Below are 17,554 nucleotides of genomic sequence, written 5' to 3' on the forward strand. Positions count from 1 at the left end.
CTGTGCTGCAATGAGTTTAGGATGAAGCCACCTCAACATCCACTGGAGCCAGGGGAAAAAAGAGGCACCTCTGGAGGAGATTTTAGCCCACGTGAGGATGATGAATGAGCAGAAGAACCCACCTCTCCCCATTAACCATAGAGAGGGATGGGGCTGAAGACTTGAATGAGGCTGAACTGAGACTTACACTGCTCAGAAACTCCTCAGAGGCTCCTGAAGGATCACTCCCTCCTGGCTTTACTACCAGGCTACTTGATGTGTGCTGTCTTTAAGTGTTGCTGATTCTTGCCGTTACATGTTATTTATGGAGTTCTGGGGCTGCCTATGAGAATTCCCATGTAAATAAGGCAGTCTCCATGCCCTGAAGGCACCATCATTGTAAGTTCTTCCTCTGACACCATCCTGCCCCAGTGGATCTGGGCCTGCGCACACCCGTCTGTCACACTTTCCACCAAAACTGAGGCCAGTTACTGCTCCTTTTCAGACCAAGTACTTCCAAGGACAGAAGGTCTGATCTGCCACCAAGCACTCTGATTTGCTGTGCACCATGTAGTCCCTTCCCTTGTACAGAACACAGGTGCTCTGCCCTGTTCCTCCCCATGCTCCGGCATTCATCACACAGGTGACACATCATCATCACCATCATTCATCACACTGTCACTGTGCTCACCAACATCATTACCATCACTACTGTTACCATCATGCATCACGCCGTCACTGTGCCCACCAAGACCGCCATCTCAGCTGCAAGGCAGTTGGGCAGCTAGTGTGTATTACTTCACACCAACAATATAAGGTGACTGCAGAAGGCTGCATTCCCAGTCCCATGACTTTCTAGAGGCACAATGAACCACAAAGATTTCTAAGTAAGAAGCAAAGGACTCTTCTAAAACAACCTGATGTGGATATGCCTTCTTTAAGAGTCTGAGAGGAAAAAATTAGTATACTCTGGGTGAGGGACAGAGATATCAATATCCTTCCAGTCTTCTGGTTCCTACTACTAGGGTAGTAGGCTGTAAAGCACTCAGACCTGTGGCACCTTACCTTCTAGGTGATCAGCCACCTCTGTGTAAGACCTCAGCACTGCCAGGGATACTGACTCCCCTGAAACACAGGAGAGACACAGCTCTGAAGGACATACAGGTGACAGACCAGCCCCATCTTGCTCTCTGAAAATGTCACATTACAATTCTCTGCATCCTAAGGTGCTTCAAGCGCTGAAAGACTTCAAAGAAATAAGGAAAATTGGATTTTATGCTTCTGCACAGCACACAGCAAGCAGGTTATTTAGGCTATCCCATGATACCAAAATATCCCCTCTTGTCCTACAGTTGGTCCCTGTAAAATGAAGGTTAAAAACCTATGAACATTGGTAACTTCTATACTGAGAGATACTGTCTTCACACATTATCAGTCAGCGAGAAGAACTGATTTAATCTGATTGCTCAGTGAGGAGGCCTATGGGGCTGGATGCAGCACTTATCATTTAAACTTGCCTACAGGATTACCACAGCATGGAAAGCACAGTGAGCAGCACAAGCTCAGAGAAAGGACACCAGACCACACTTCATACTCACAGCTGGCATAAAACAGCACCACTGTCAGGGCAGTCTCCAAGACAGCAGAGCGGAAGGTTTCCTCTGTCAGGACACGGATCTGCTCCAGGGGCAGCTCTCGCTTCTTGTCCCTGGAAACTGCTTCCACCACCTCATCATCCTGAATGTCTGCAAGGGACCCACAGCTGTACATGAACACAGGTACATGTGCAAGGGAGACGGAACTACAGCCCCCTGTGCCACCCAAGCCCTGTGTTTTCCTAAGCCAGCCCTTTTCAGCAGAGACATGGTGACTGTCGGCAGGGGGTAAGTAACTGTCTCATACAGGGGAGTGGAGGCACAACACAAGTACAAACTCATCAAAAGGTACTCATGCCATCTCACACCAGTTGTGCCCTGTGATTTGAACACTATTCTTCCAGCATGTTGGCTCCTCTAGCATCCTGTGCTACTTTTTTTTCTAAAACAAAACTATTTTTCCGTGGAAAACAATGCATTTCCAAGGACATGCTGTGGGGGCCAGTGTTTTCTCCCTGGGAAGACAAGCCTGGAACAGCTTACAAAAAAACATGTCTCAAACCTCTCTAAGGGACTGATAATTCTGAGGCTCTTCTGATGCTTGAAAAGAAGACAGTGCTGGGTGCACTTTAAACCCCTCACCCCTCTAAAGCTGAATGTATTCAAGCAGAAGCACCGCTGTCCCTCATGCAGCACTTCTGCAACTGTTTCTCTAACATCTGCTGATTTTCCTCCCTGGTGTTTCCTCTAAAAATTATGCCTTTCTGTCACAAAACTCCTGTGATCTGCAGAGAATGAAAGAGCCACTTGTACAACCATGATGTGACTGTGATGGTTTGCCTTGGATTTGCAAAAGTGTTCTCTAATGCTTTAACATATGCCTGCACATCTCTAGCAGATGCTGATGCATGTCCTATCTGATGACAATCAGCTTTTCATTGTTTAGGTGCACACCTTGATTGTTATCCTCTTTTTCATCCTCATCTTCCTCTTCCCCCTCATCCTCCTGGATTTGTTTGACCTTGTTCTTATCTTTCACCAGGGTTATAACTTCATCAGTGTCTTCCAAGAGCAAGTATTTGATTGGCACTCCCTAAGGAAAACAGAATAAATCAGTGGGAGCATCACCCTCTATTCTGTCCACATACCAAACTCAAGGCTGACGGGCACCATCACCCAACTCCTTTTTTGGGCGTATTTACAGATTACTAAAGCTGCCAAACAGGGGAGGACCTGGGGTGTGATTCTTTTGCCCAATTTCAATTGTGCATGAGTTTTTCTCACTCCAGGCTGATGTTTCTTTGCAAGGAAGTGCTTGTGGCTATGTGGGATCCTGTGCCTGGAGAGGTGAAAGTGAACACTCACTCCACCTCCAAACTTAGATCCACTTCTGCAAGAAAAAGCCCAGTGGCCAAACAGTGAAGGAGAGCAGGGAGGTACAAGGTCCATTCAGCTGTCCCCACTCTAGAGGAGTGAGGCTGGGTCAGAGCAGCCCATCACGGCCGGGGAAACTGGCACAAAAAATCCTTTATCTCATGGAGCTGAACAAAGAAGAGTGCTCCCAAGTGTACAGGGGCTGACAGCCCAAGGAAAGAAAACAGCAAAATGCATTTCTCAGAAATAAGACCTTGTCAGCTTAAAATCAGTTCTGGCACTGTCTCAGCCAAAGGCACTTCAGAGAAAATGAATTTTGTACTGAACTGAGAGAAACGACAAACTGCTGGCACCTCCCATTGGCTCTAAGAGGAGAAGCACAACATGCACATCTCTCACCAGGGCATGGGAAGCCCTCAGGGGATGCTCAGGTTCAGGTCTGATCCTGTATCTTCACAATCACAAGTGTGACAGTTCAGGTAATCTGGGGCAACGTGTGCTCCCTGGCATTTGTCAGCACCAAATTCCATCTCGCCTCACAAGCTGGGTCAGGTCCCTCCAGAGTTTAGCTCGTCTTGATCAACCTCATTTAGCTTACACCCTGCCCTTTTCCCAGATCACTGCCAGAGGCATTCAGTTACATCAGTTCAGCACAGACCGTTTCATGCGTTTCCTCTCCCATCTTTTGAATGCCTTTGCTAAAGGGGCAAGACCCTTTAGAAGTCTGACGGAATTTGCACTTGGACTACTATACTAGGTAGTTCACAAACTTGTGTTGCCTTAAGGTGTAATGGAGATGTCACCCTATATTTTGAGACCAAAGTAAACTCAGTATTTTATCCTAACCAGCAGGCACAATTACTCTGCAGTACCAGACTCAGGCTGTTCCAAACACATGTGTGAGTCTAGGGAAAGACATTTCCCCTTGAGCTTCGGGGAAAGCTGTCAAGTAAAAACGGAGCTGAGCAACACCCCAACACCTCCCAAGAGGTGTTGCCCAGATAGGGAAATAGGAGCTGTACAGCAAAGAAATTCAGCATCTGACCTCATCTGGAGTCTTGAGCGCAATGTTTGACCGGCGCAGAACATTCAAACCTAAAAGGTCCCTTCCAAAGTACAAAGTGAATATTAGATGGTGTGACATGCAGGGTCACCCCCTCCGCTCAGCCTGCCTCGCTGGCAAGCCCACCTTCCTCAGCAGCACCACATCCTCACAGAGCCATGCTTTCAAGCTGCCCCAAGAACTTGCAGGAACTCAGAATCAATGTCAGTGGTGGAGAAACAGGCTCCAAGTGACCTTCTGGTGGGACTGTGCTGCATAATGTGCGTATTTCGCAAGGAGCTTGGATTCCCTTTCTGTGATTTGGGTCTTTGCTCACAAACTGGTGACCACATCCCAGTGCAGCTGCTCTGCTGGTGGACATCAGCTCACGCATAAATGCAGCCAAGAAATGCCTCCATACAGGGAGGGTACCACTGTGGCAGAAAGCTGCAATAAGAGAGCCCACACCCATCCTTCCTCCATCTCTTCCCATTTGCACAGCCGCCAGGAGACAGATCCAAAGGCTGTGCAACCATGCCTTCAGGGACTGCACACTTCCTTTGGCAAGACACTATGGAAGCATTTGCAAACAAGCCCGTCTTGTGTGTGCAGGCTGCTCCTGAGCCCATGGAACAGAAATAAGTAACTGGTGACCAACCACAGAGGAACCCAGCCCTGCACAGCACTGCTGCCCCAAGGCTAGCCACAGGCTTGCTCCCCAGGAAGACAGGAGATACGTGTGCTGGTCCAGCTCTGAGAGCCCTTATTGACTAAGGAGGCATCGCTGAGTGGATACACTCATTGCATCCCAGCACCCAGCACTCACAGTCCACCTTCTTTACTGGATCTCTTTCTGACCTTAATTTGAGGGCAAGATACAAGCCTTACATCGGTGCTAAGTTTTCTTTCCAAAATCTCTCTTAGTCAGATTGTTCTCCACTTTTAAATCAGCAAGAGACTCAAACATTTTTACACTTCCAGCCAGTCTGAAACCAAATTAATCTGACTCTGGACCACTCCCTAAACATGACATCTTCTTGCAGGATACAGCCTAATGTGGTGGGCTGACCTTGCCTGGGGGCCAGATGCCCACCAAGCCACTCTATCACAAATCATGCAAACTCAGTACACCTAGTTTCACTGCCTCTCACCCAAATGCGAATAACTGACTATCACCCTGGTGGTGGGGTAACCGAGCTCTGACACACCACAATAAGCAAGGAAATCCCCAAAACACCTGAGAACAAATACCTGGACAAAAGGGCAACTCCTGCTTTTCCCAGAAGCTGCCAGGCCACAAACTCTGCTGTCCTCCTGTCAGCCTCGTAGGTCTCTTTCTGGCTGAGAATGAACACAAGTGGTAGCCCAAGCTGTAAGTGAACGGTAGAAACCTTCTCTGGGTCCTCAGCAACCTCTGTCTGGAGAAGAGACATGGTTACACTGCAGCACATCTCCGCACCAATGAAGGCACCTTAGTTCTTCTTCTGCACAGCCCAAGCCACCATATGTTCCCCAACCATAGAAATGAGACTCTTGAGAAAATGCCGTCAACCCTGATTCTAGAATATCCATCACAGCATAACCCACACAACCCCGGTTAAACTGTTACAACTTGTCATGACCCTCCCTGTTAAAAACCTGGGGTTTATTATGCATGTTCTTTGTGACTTAGCAATTCCACATGTCAGATCTCCATTATTTGTTATTTACCTGGCATCCATTCCCTGGGGCAGTCTGAAAATCCCAGCCACAACATGCAAGAGTTGGCATCCTCTCCCTTCCTGCCTTGGACATGCTGCTTCATGAAGTGCTTTCTCTCCTTGGGCCTAGCCAGGAGGCTGCCTGAAAAAGGCACTTCCCAGTTCACCTACTCTTCCTTTTGGATGGGCAAAGATGTCACAGTGGAAACTGCAGGCCTGCTGAAGTTCACTGCCCAACGGAAATAAGAGACAGGAGGGAGCCTCCTGTCTCTTGTGCTGAGCAAGGCGTGAGTGACTGATATAGAACTCCCCAGGGCGCTGAGCATCCTGTGGGGAGCCTAGAGGAGTGGCTAAGGACTTTGGGTTTGTCTAGTTTGGAGAGAAGGAGGCTGAGGGGTGACCACATTGCTCTCTACAGCTTCCTGAGAAGGGGATGTGAAGAGGGAGGTGCTGATCTCTTCTTTCTCATATCCAGAGATAGAACATGTGGGAATAGTTCAAAGCTGCACCTGGGGTGGTTTAGAGTGAACATCAGAAAGCATTTCTTTACCAAGAGGGCGGTCAAAACCTGGAACAAGCTTCCTAGAGAGATGGTCGATGCACCTGTCAGTGTTTAAGAGGCATCTGCACAATGCCCTAAATAACATGCTTTGGCCAGCCCTGAAGTGGTGAAGCAGTGGTACCAGATAATCATTTTAGGTCCCTTCCAACTGAAATATTCTATTCCATTTTATTCTGTTCTGTTCCATTCCATTCCAGCAGAGTTCAAGGCACCTCCACCCCATTCCCACCCATGGTGCTTACAAACAACTAGAGGAGCATACATTGGTGCCAGGGCTCTCTGGAAAGATCCAAGCAAGCTGAGCAGTGCAATGGAGTGTTGACCATATCCAGCCCCATGCTCCTTGCTTCGACTCAACCTGAGAGCTTTGCAATTAACTTCATGGGAGATGGGCAGATTCTTATGCTCAGCCTTGCCCTCTGCTCACACCTCCCTCATCCTCACGTCCATCCCAGCTTCCCTCATGCCCACAGCCCAAGTGGCTCCTCTTTTCCACTCATACCACCAGAGGAGCCCCCATGAGTTTGAGGTGCCTGTGGATGTTGAGCATTGTCAGAGCTTGCTCCATGGCTGTCCTCCTGCAGGGCTGCAGCAGGTCTGTTGCCCGCTGGCAGTGGCAGAACACCAGCGAGGCTGATGACACGTCAGGCTCATCAGTGCTGTGAGAGAGAAAGCACAATCCATGCTGAGCTAGGCATCCACCACAGGGTTTTAAAATGCTCTGACAGAATGACCATGTTTGCTGGCATGTTTTACAGGGCAGATGATCCTCAAGTTCAGGGTTTGGCAGGCTTGTGGGACCTCTTCAAGAGCCCTACTGCTGACAGGTACAACTGTGTCCAGATGCCTTTCATAACTGTGATTAACATCTACTGAAGACCCTGGCTCACCAGGTATAAATGATCCCAACCGCAGAACAGTTGGCCCAGCTTGAGACAGACACAAATCAAGCTTTTCTCACGCCACTGCAATGGAGACCCTGGCAGCAGTAGAAAACCTGAAGTCTACATATTTTTCTCATGTCCTTTTCCTCACTAATGACACATAGGGAATATTCTGGTGTTGTTCTGTCGGTTAACTTTAGGAAGTCACATTCCTTTTCCTACGGCACACATTCCCCACCTCTAAAGCTAGGATCAGCTTCTTCATAAAGGGATTTTTGGTCTTCCTATGGAAGAGCAGACTGCAGTATTAAGATCTCAAAGCCTGCTGCCCCGGTTGTCTGAAAGCTATTCACACTGGTGAAGTTACTACCATGTCATCAGCTGAGACGGCCTGCTGGCGTCCTCTTTGCTTCAAGAACGAAGTAGATTCCTGTCCAAATGACAAGCGTGCCATCTAGTGGCAGCCACAAAATGCTGTCCCTGATGGTCCTGCAAGGCCAGGATGGCAGAGCAGGAGGAGGACCACTTAGGTGCCTGCCTTGGTGTCACCTATGAGAGCAGGCAAATTGCTATATAAATGCTTTGCTGAAGATACCACACGCTATGTGATGTTTCCACCTTCCTCCCTCTCAGTTTTCTGATTGCAGTATGTCACATCAGAAGCACACTGCGTTGAAGGATCTGCCCTTTTAATGCAGGTCTCACATGGGAAGTGGATGGCCTGAGCTGGCTAGCTCCAGTGAAGACATCGGGTGGGAATTCCCGAATACATGAGCAGTGTCTCATGCAGCTGCAGAACTCTCTGCTGCCTAAAGTTGCTGAGATAAAAAGTAAAAATGTGCTTAAAAAACTCTGGTGGTGGTTAACACTGTAATACAGGTTCAGTTCCCATCTCTGAGAGTCCTGAAACCTCAGACTGCCAGAAGATGGGAAGCTGTAGGCGACACTCATCCATTTCATCCACAATGAAAGAGGGTAGATTTAGATTAGATATTAGTAAGAAACTCTGCTTTGAGGGTAGTAAAGTTCTGGCACAGGTTGCCCAGAGAAGCTGTGGCTGCTCCATCCCTGGCAGTGTTCAAGGCCAGGTTGGATGGGGCTTTGAGCAACCTGGTCTAGTGGAAGGTGTCCCTGCCTGGGGCAGTGCGGTTGGAACTGGATGGTCTTTAAGGACCCTTCCAACACAATCCATTTATTGATTCTGTGATTTCCTTATACACCTTGCAAAACACCCATGGCCACGGCAGAGGCAAAGTATGGAACTGGTGGGACTTTGCTCCAACCTACTGCATCAGTTTTTACCCTTCTCAGCTGGCCAGACTTTATAATCAAAACAGAAGGCTACATGTATCAGCCCTCTTGAAAAACGTGAGGTTTGACCATGGATAGGAGAGAGTTGGCTCTTCTATAAAATCCCATTCAATGGACAGTCACAAATGGCATGGGTAGTCCAAATCCAGGAACACAGGCAGCAGCTGGTTTTGGAAAAGCAAACCAGATCTGACTGCACACCCCTGGAATAACATCCCAGTAACCAGATGTGACGTGGGAATCTGAGACACCAAGAGTAGAGCAGCTCTACCTGAAGGGTGTGTCTGGACATACCTACTGTCTTTCAACAGCGTTGCCTCGGTTGTCAAAACAAACTGGTGGACAGTCCCATAGACAAAAGCCGCCTCCATCACAGCTCTGTGCTCTGGAAAGAGAAAGGCAAGATGATCTCATCTCAGCTCCCTCCAGATCTCCATCTTCATCCTTCCCACTTGTAAGTACCAATGCCCAGGCTTTCAGAAACTCCATAAAAAGCCATAGCTGTCTGAAGACACAGTATACAAGTAACTGAGTAACTGGAGCTGGACCCAGTTGCTGATCCCCAGCAAACACAGATGGTGTACATGAATCTGCCTATGGGTTTATTTTTCAAGACGGCAACTGCTGGCTTCCTTTCCTCTCAAGCCCATATCTGAAAGTTTATGCTCCCATCAAAACTGTCCTGGTGCAACTGATCCTTTTGGAAACACAGCAAGACATACAGAGGTGGAGAACTTGTGTCTGGGTGGCCCTTTCAGGTTTCCTTGATGCTCCATTTTCAGGATTTTGGTTCAGAAACCCAGCTCCCTTAAACCTTAGTAAAAAATGCTCTGTAAGGAGAGCAAAGGCAAAAAAACCCAGTGTTAATACCTGCTGTCCCAGTAGCTGGTACATATGCAAAGACCATGTTCGCCTTCCCTTTCAACGCATTTTCAATGTTCTGAAGATCTGCCAGTGTTTCAACGTATTTAACTTCATTAAAGAGCAGGGCACTGAGGAATCAGAAAAAACTCATTAGCAACTATTTTAAGAGCAAATTTGCAGCCACATAACTGTGATGGGGAAAACAAGGTAGAATTCCAGCTTCTTGCAGGCAGATTGAAGATTCACAGCCAAATATAGTTGCCCAGATGTGTGCTGGTGAGTCATCTCAAGGGCAAAGTTTTAACAAGGTCAAAGCATACCAAAGGGACAAGCAGCTTTCTGCTTGGCTGAGAGCCGCCTCTGGAATACATGGGGCTTGTATTTATGCAAAACTTCATATCAACAAGTGAAAATGGAAAATAAAAGATTTCATAGGGATGCATCTGGTCTGTACTTACAACAAAACGTTAGCAACAATGGAGTCCACGTCAAACAAGGCATCTGTGGGGAACTCTCTGATCAGCATGTTACCTCTATGGAGGGGAAAAAAGAAGTATCACCAAAGCAACTATGAAAGATCTGCTACATGTACTAATATGATTTTCACTCTGCTGAATGCTTTCAGGTGTTTGCTGGCAGGGGTGGCTGGAAAGAAAAAGTCAGGGTTGAATTTGAGGATTTAGTAGGATTAGGCTGGTTTAGCTGCCACCTCTGTCACTGCTGTTTTACTCAGCTTCTGGGGCCTCTTGATGAGAAGCACAGACTGACAGAAGGTCTCTATACACCAAGCATCACCCCACAGACCATCACCAGCAGAGGAAAAGTCCCTGTGGGTCATGTACAACAGTCAGTGAGAACTGAGCTGATATATGGAGAAGCATCCAGCTGACAACCCATAGAGACCAAAAGCTAACCCTTCACTTCAAGGGCAGATGAGCTAACTATACAGACAGAGCAACAAGGAGTGTTTCTTTCTAGGACTAGACCCAAAACCTAGCGGTTTGAGTGTAACCCTGGAGGACCTGGTGGTTGCAGGCTGCCAGAAAGTTGATGTCACTGCTGCCTTCATGGCTCCTCTCCTCCTCCACAGACATCTCTGATAATCAACAGCATTTCCTTCAAACACTTGCCCTGGAAAGCAGTCACAACTTGGTGCCCAGAAAGCCCCCTCACCTGAACAGGTAGGCTGTCCTTAATGCATTTTCTTTTCCACAGTATCTTGAGATATCCTCTTTGGGACAATTAACCTAGACATTGAAAGCATGTAATTAGACATTCAGCTCCACAAATGACTACAAACACACAGAACTACAGATTTTTTCCACTCAGGAGTGTAAATACAGCCTTTCCAAACCTACTAGGAGAGAAAATACAATAAAATGGAGTCCAGAGACAGGTACTGGAGTTTGCATTTCAGTTCTCCAGCTCAGCCTGCCATGATTTGGGTCACACAGGATCAGGAGATATTATGATCTGCCCAACATACTCAAAGTGACAGACTGCTGACATATATATATGCACTTCTTATAATCTAATTACACTTGCCTGAATTTGTAATTCCCTTACCTAAATCTGCACAAAGCTTCAGATAAAACCCCTTTATATGAAATATATATTGCACTGAATTGAAAATAAGTGAACTCCCCCATCCATAGAACCACAAAATCATAGAATAGTTAGGGTTGGAAAAGACCTTAAGATCACCTAGTTCCAACCCCCCTGCCATAGGCATTCCATCATTCTCTGCAGTTTGAGCTGGCAGGAAAAGGGAGCTTTGGAAGCTATTTGGCAAGTCCCACCAGAGTGAGACAAGCAGGCTGATGCCCTCCTGTGCAGCACACTGGGGATCATACTCTTCCTTGTGCCATGCCCCTGGGTACACAGCAATGACCAGGCAATTCCATATGCCCCATGCAGCTGCTGAGAGGCCAGATTAGTCCAGCCAGCTAAGCCTGTTATGTGGGGTGGCCATGAAAGACACCCATCTGCAGGAAAAATGGCCCCTAAAGCCAGGAATGCAATTCAAAGTGCACAGGTTCATCTACTGAGACTGAACTGTGAGGCTGGGAGCAGCTCAGGGCTGCCTCTGCCTGACCTACAGCACTGCCAGTCTTCTGCTTTGTGGGGTTTAGAGACACAGGCACAACATCAAGCCTCTCTGGGACACAGGAACCAGCCTATGGCCTGCAGGCAGAAGGTGCGATGCAACTCACAAGCAGCTGAGGTAAGGCCAAGGCAAGGGATGAAATGGGATGCCCTGGTCTGCTTTCTTGTGGAGTCAGCCCCAAAGGTGGCTCTGTCCACACCACAGGAAACCCTGCAGAAATAATCTGCAGAAATAGCCTGTCCTGCTCCTCATCTCCATTTACCTTCACCACTGAAATGCCATAGTCCTGGAGAGCCTCGGCTGAGTTCTCAATCTGCTCCAAGAAGGGCCGGGCACCAGGTGAAACTGAAACACAAAAAACCTCCGTTTTCAATCTCCCCTTACAGGTGGGGCAGATGAGAGTACCTTCAGGGCAAGCACTGTCTGTGCTCCGTCATGGTAACAGCATGCTAAGGTCCCCATGCAAAAATCCTTGGGACATCAGAGCAGGCCTGAGCAGAGCAAACTCTGTGGCATACTGCCAGCAGAGATGTTTGCAGGGATATGGCTGGGAGAGACAGAGGGACTGGGAATGGTTCTGTCAGACAAGTTTTGTGCTGGGCTTCAAGTCCTCAGACTCAAGAGCATCCTCCTGCCATGCACTGAGACACTGCTTAACACAATATGGTCCTGCTCTTACTCCAAGAGTAAGGTATTTATTGAAACAAAACTAACAGACAACAGCATGAATGCCTGCAGTCTCCCCTGCTTCCTTTATAACACACCCAGCCTCTCAGTGCTGACAAAGGAGCTGTGTCAGTGTTTCAGCCCACAATGATGTCTCTGGGAAACCATACCTGGAGGTCATAAAGGAGCAGGAAAAGAAAGGCAAGGCCAAGGATTTTCTAATTCTTGACAGCACTTAGTTTCCCTGCATGCAAGAAATCCTCCTTTCCCTGGGAGGTACCACGGAAGAGAAACCTGGCCCCTTTCAGGGGACAACTCCTTAGGAGGCTGGGTTTCTCTTCCAAGGTACCTCCAGAAAAGTCATGAAGGGGTTTGAAGGAGTGTGCCTGGGGACGTAGCCAGGAAAGATCCCACCCCAAGAGGTCTCTGCTTCTCAGGAGCACTTGGAGCTGTGCAAACACAGGTTTGCCAGCTGAGCTTGACGAGCTCTTCAGAATCACTTCAGGTTTAAAAATCTCAAGAATTGCCTCTTCACTGTTCCACTCATACACCCTCACACAGGCCTTTGCTGAAAACCCAGGCTGATATAAATGCATACTGTTAAATACATACCATTATGGCTGAAATAAGCTAGGGATGCTCTGCCGGCTTGCAAGGCACTGAAATACCGCTGGGGGCTCAGCTCCTGCAGCACCCTCGCACTTCCATGCGTTGGGATGGAGGAAGCACAAAAGAGCAGGAAAGAGAAGGAAGAAACCCATCTGTCCTTTTGGGCTGACATGGCTGTTATCAGCTACAGGCACGGGAGAGTGACAACTGAGAAAAAGAAACAAACAAATATTACGTATATACACACACAAAACCATATATATTATACATATGGACACAAACATATATATGAGCCTCTGTTCAGTTAAGTGCAGCGTGACTGGAATTTCTAGATGTGACACAGTCGTCTCAAGGACATCATGAATTAGTGACTAGAACAGCAGGTGATCCAAACAACTGTAAAGATGACAGCAAAGGCCATTCTCTTCCTCTGAATGGTATCTGTAAGTGCATGGACCCTCGGTGATTTCAGTTTAGGGCTGGTTTTCTTCCCTCTTTTTATCTTCTTTTGAATCAAACAGAAATTACATGTACAGGCAGAAAACAGTAACAGCATCATATTAAAGAAAACCCACCCAAACAGTCTCAATTCTTGCTAAAAAGCTTTGAGGATGCCACTAGCATTCTAAATGCCACTGAAAGAGGTGTTCACAAAAGGACAGGCCACACTGCTCACTTCAGATGATGCCAAATGATGTGGGGAGATGGAGAGCCCTCCCCCAGTGCCTGCCTCAGCTCTCTGCCGCCTGAGGTTTCAGCTACATCAAATGGGAGAGGGATTTGTGCAAACTCCTTGCGCTTGTGTGAAATAATGTGAGAAATTAAAGACCATCCCTCCACCCACAGATCCTCAAAGTTATATTACGATATTAAGGCAATTTTAGGGTAAAATGCAGCTGCTATTTCCAGGATGGAATGCAGTCGATATGCAGAGAATCTACCCTGTGATAGTTGCCCAGGCAACCCTGCAACCTTGGCATATGCTGAGACAAACTTAATGGAGAGTGGAGAGGAGGGAAGGCCCCGTGGCCAGGCTCTGCTATACTCCCTTGCAGGTGTGGGAATTGAAGACACCATGTACTGATAAACCACCTTACAGCTGACCAACAAGGAAGCTACACTTCTATTTGTAAAGCAAGAGAATTTCATACCAATCATTAACAAAGTATGTATAACTAGAGCCACTCCAGCTCCATACGCACATACTCAAACTCCATAGCGATATAAGGTTAAAACACCAGAGCCATATTTAGTTAAAGCTCCATAGGTATACAGTTGAGAAATTGAAATGTGTATTACTATGAAAAAGCCTGGACAGACATAACGGTCTCTTAAAGGGTCAGGAGACCTGAGAAATAAGAATGGTTTATGATGAGTACTGATAGCCAGAGAAGCTTTGGCCTTGTGTAGGTGGACTGAGAAAAACAGAACTGAGGAAAACAGGACTGAGAAAAACAAGACTAACAAACCCCTAATCAGGAAAGACTGTCCTTGAAGTCTGCTACATCCTGGACAATTGTCAAAATGTGGTTTCAGGAGTCAGCAAAACATGATTAGGGTGTCCTTTTGATGAACTATCCTCATTATACTCTTATTATAATACTAAAAATCACACCCACAGGTCAAAAGACCCCTGACACTTCCCTGAGCGTGTATAGGGAGGCAACTAGTTATGGAGCCTTACGCAAACTAGCTCATCAATTGGTAAACGGTGGAAGGATTACCGGAAGTTACTAATTTGAATTAAATTATACAAATATACAAAATTAAGAGTGGAAAAATTAGGGAAGACTCCATTGTAAGTGGTGGGATTGGTCAGTGGGCTGAACCTGTCTTCTCCCCCCACAGGGTCACCTACTGGGTAAGAGCTATACCTGCTCATTTAATGGCTGCTTCTTAAGTGGCTTTATATGCATTATTTTCATGCTTATTCTCACAGTTAGTATGTTATATTGTCAATGCAATCTTCAAACCTTAAGCCCTCATAAAATTATAACAAAAATTCTCATTTATTTTCTGTGCATTTCCAGAAACTTAAAAATTGTCTTTAAAACTGACTGAAAAGTTTTAACTCGGTGGGTAAATCTGTTACTGTAAATCCTTCCTAGGAATGTTGAATCACCCTCCAATATAGTGTGCTGGCCAGTGGAGCACCTGCAGAGGGCTCTGACAGGTTAACCCAGCTCCAGGGTCTCATCTTTTCTGGGATAGTAACAAACCTGTCAAACTTACAGATGAGCGGGTGAAATTTTCCCCCTTAGTGCAGTAAAGATCCCCTTGACATGACAGCTTGTCACACCTTGCTCTGTCCAGCCTTGTGTTATTCTGACCTCAGTGGCATGGGAGCGAACCTCATAACCCACACAGGGCTGCGGGGCAGTCCCTTCCATGCTGGTTTTCCACCTGGAGCTGGCTAGGAAAGAAGCCAAGGAAATTTGTGAGCCAAGGAAAGACCAAGCATGTAAGTCTGCTGCTGCAGTTCACCAGCAGCCCTCCCTGACACGACTGTTTCACTTTTCTTGCTCAGATTAAGGAACTCAGGAGAGCTTCCTGTGGACAACCACTACGGGATGAGTAGTGCATCTTCTTCCCACTTCATTTCCCTTGCTCCTTTGCAGCCTGCTCTTCAGCTACTGGTCTTTGCTGCTGGGTGTGCTGTGGCATGGCTGGTCCCTGATCAACAAAGGCACAAAGGCGGAATTGAAGCCATGTAGAAGTGGTTTGCTTTGCATCATGAGCTGCAGCTCTTTTCGTTAACAAACACCCCTGTGTCCATGGACTGTCATTCCCTCCAACACCCTGTCAGACGCTGTCAGCTTACTATCGCTGCTCTGTGATGAGCCCAAACTTAAATGCTCAAAAACAAGCAGGCAAAATCCCTCTTGCCTTGCTGCAAGAACGAAGTGTTAATGACAACCAGGCATGTTCAGCCTTCACAGGCTCCCCCTCATATAGGTGAGGTGTTTGGATCAGGCCTGAACAGCACAAAGGAGCAAAGACAGAGCTGAGAAAGCCATGATTTATTTTTTTCTTTTCATCTCATCTTCATTCTCTCCTTTCCAGCTTTGGGAAGTACCAGGCATTTCTGGTCCTTTGCCCTCCCATCTTTTCCTCTGGCTTACAGTGGGGACAGAGATTGGGGTGTGGGGGTGCTGTTTATTAAATGACTAATAAATAATAATTTATTAAACTTGGCTACAGCACAGATGGAAAAATAAATTCAATGCTGGTATGTGGGAACCAGCCCAAGACAAAAGGGAAAGCTTACTGTCAAGGAAACAAGAGGAGCAGCCTCCAATGCCTCAAAGACTTCATGGAATTATACCTGGAATTTTACCTGATCTGGCTGGGGAGAGGCTGGAGAAGCAGAAGCCCCACCTTCTGCTGTATCCACATGCTGTGACATTGCTACTCCTCTCCTTGCGCCTCTCTCAAAGTCAGCCCTGTCTGCCCGCCATGACTCCTCACTCTGTTCCACCACCCACAGCCCCACTCCTCCCCATTTTTTTTGCTCACCTTTCACACAAAAATGTGCGCTCATCCCTTCCCTGCTCATGTTCTCTCACCTCTCATTACTCCATCCTGCCCAGCAGCTTCCTGCTGTGCCCCAACAATCCATGCTTGAATATTCAGCTTTTAGGTCACTTCCTCTGTCACCTCATTTCCATAAAGGGAAAATTAACACCATAGGGCTGGTAACAGCCAGAACCCTTTACTGCAGCCACTTGCAGGATTACGAGAGATGTGTTAAAATACCAAGGAAGTGTGAACCAGCCCTGGGTCACTGCTGGGAAACCCTTAAATCCATGGATCATGGGGCAACCCAGCACAGCACAGATGGTATGTAAGACTTGGTTCATGTTTTCACTGTCATACCTCCAAGACAGAGCCAGGCAAGGTGGTTGAAGCCAGTGCAGATGAACTAAAATGAAACCAAATACACCAGAGACACCCAGCATGAAATCCTGTGTTGGCATAAATTGCTTACGCTACATCAGTTCTGCTTGGGAATCCTGTAGCAGTAACCAAGGGCTTGATCCTTCCATCACCACTGTGATCCCAGCTGCTTTCCCTGACACCTTGCCTCAAAAGCCCCCATATGCCAGTATTTATCACCAAGGAACCTGCAGCCACATTTCATTCAATGGAGGGTGATGTGGGGTGGGTTTTAAGGCTCTCAAGACAAGTAAGAACCACTGTCCTACTGAAATCACGGACTGCACAGCCAGCTGGGTACCATCTCCATCATCCATGGGCCTCCCTGAACTCAGGAGAAACACCTGGAAACCAACCTGGACTTGGCGCTTGCAGTGATGTAAAATCCCTCACACCCCTCAGCACGGTATTTTGCTCCCAGTGATCAATTACCTTCTTGCAAAAAACACTTATAAGCGAATACGTTACCCAGCTGCTTCCCCTTCGTTTTATCCCATTGTATCAGTATCTTCCAGCCTGCAGAGTCCTGAGTTGTCAAGTTTTAACTCCCTAGGTAGATGCTCCTAAAGCAGGAGCATTTAGGATGTTCCTAAATGGAGTCATTTCTACCTCTTCTGTGATGACTGACACAGATCAGGCCTTTTGTTGCAGCAGGACAGTTTTTTGGCAACATGCCCATATGTTTTTCATGCCCTTCCAGCAGCAGTTATCCAGTGTGCTGCCCTCCCAGACTTGCTGGCAGAGAGGAAACATAACAGACCCCAAATCAACTTGGGGCTGATGCAAGCCGTTAGCTACAGCAGGCTACACTGGCTGCTGATACACTCTCCTCAGCATGGCTGCATGCCCCAGCACAAATATACTTCCTGTTGCTGCTGAAAAATGCAAGAAAAAAACAAAACAGTGACAGAACTTCTTGCACTTT

General features: G+C 47.2%; 1 protein-coding gene across 2 annotated transcripts in view; it reads right to left on the reverse strand.

Annotated features, from left to right (window-relative positions):
* The window catches only part of TXNDC16 (thioredoxin domain containing 16), a 41,814-nt gene that overhangs the window by 21,869 nt on the left and 2,391 nt on the right, over positions 1-17,554 (reverse strand). The window contains exons 3-14 of one of the 2 annotated variants that reach the window (XM_065686320.1): positions 12,697-12,900; positions 11,681-11,763; positions 10,485-10,558; positions 9,770-9,844; positions 9,318-9,439; positions 8,742-8,832; positions 6,755-6,911; positions 5,242-5,408; positions 3,994-4,054; positions 2,529-2,667; positions 1,578-1,724; positions 1,045-1,104 (exon numbers count right to left, since the gene is read on the reverse strand). In XM_065686320.1, coding sequence (XP_065542392.1) covers positions 1,045-1,104; positions 1,578-1,724; positions 2,529-2,667; positions 3,994-4,054; positions 5,242-5,408; positions 6,755-6,911; positions 8,742-8,832; positions 9,318-9,439; positions 9,770-9,844; positions 10,485-10,558; positions 11,681-11,763; positions 12,697-12,865 — 1,345 coding nt within the window. In that variant the 5' untranslated portion in view covers positions 12,866-12,900. The remainder of the gene's footprint in view (positions 1-1,044; positions 1,105-1,577; positions 1,725-2,528; positions 2,668-3,993; positions 4,055-5,241; positions 5,409-6,754; positions 6,912-8,741; positions 8,833-9,317; positions 9,440-9,769; positions 9,845-10,484; positions 10,559-11,680; positions 11,764-12,696; positions 12,901-17,554) is intronic. The other variant, XM_065686321.1, reaches the window with a different exon arrangement.

The sequence above is a fragment of the Lathamus discolor genome, chromosome 6 (genome assembly GCF_037157495.1).
Source record: "Lathamus discolor isolate bLatDis1 chromosome 6, bLatDis1.hap1, whole genome shotgun sequence".
Lineage (NCBI taxonomy): Eukaryota > Metazoa > Chordata > Aves > Psittaciformes > Psittacidae > Lathamus > Lathamus discolor.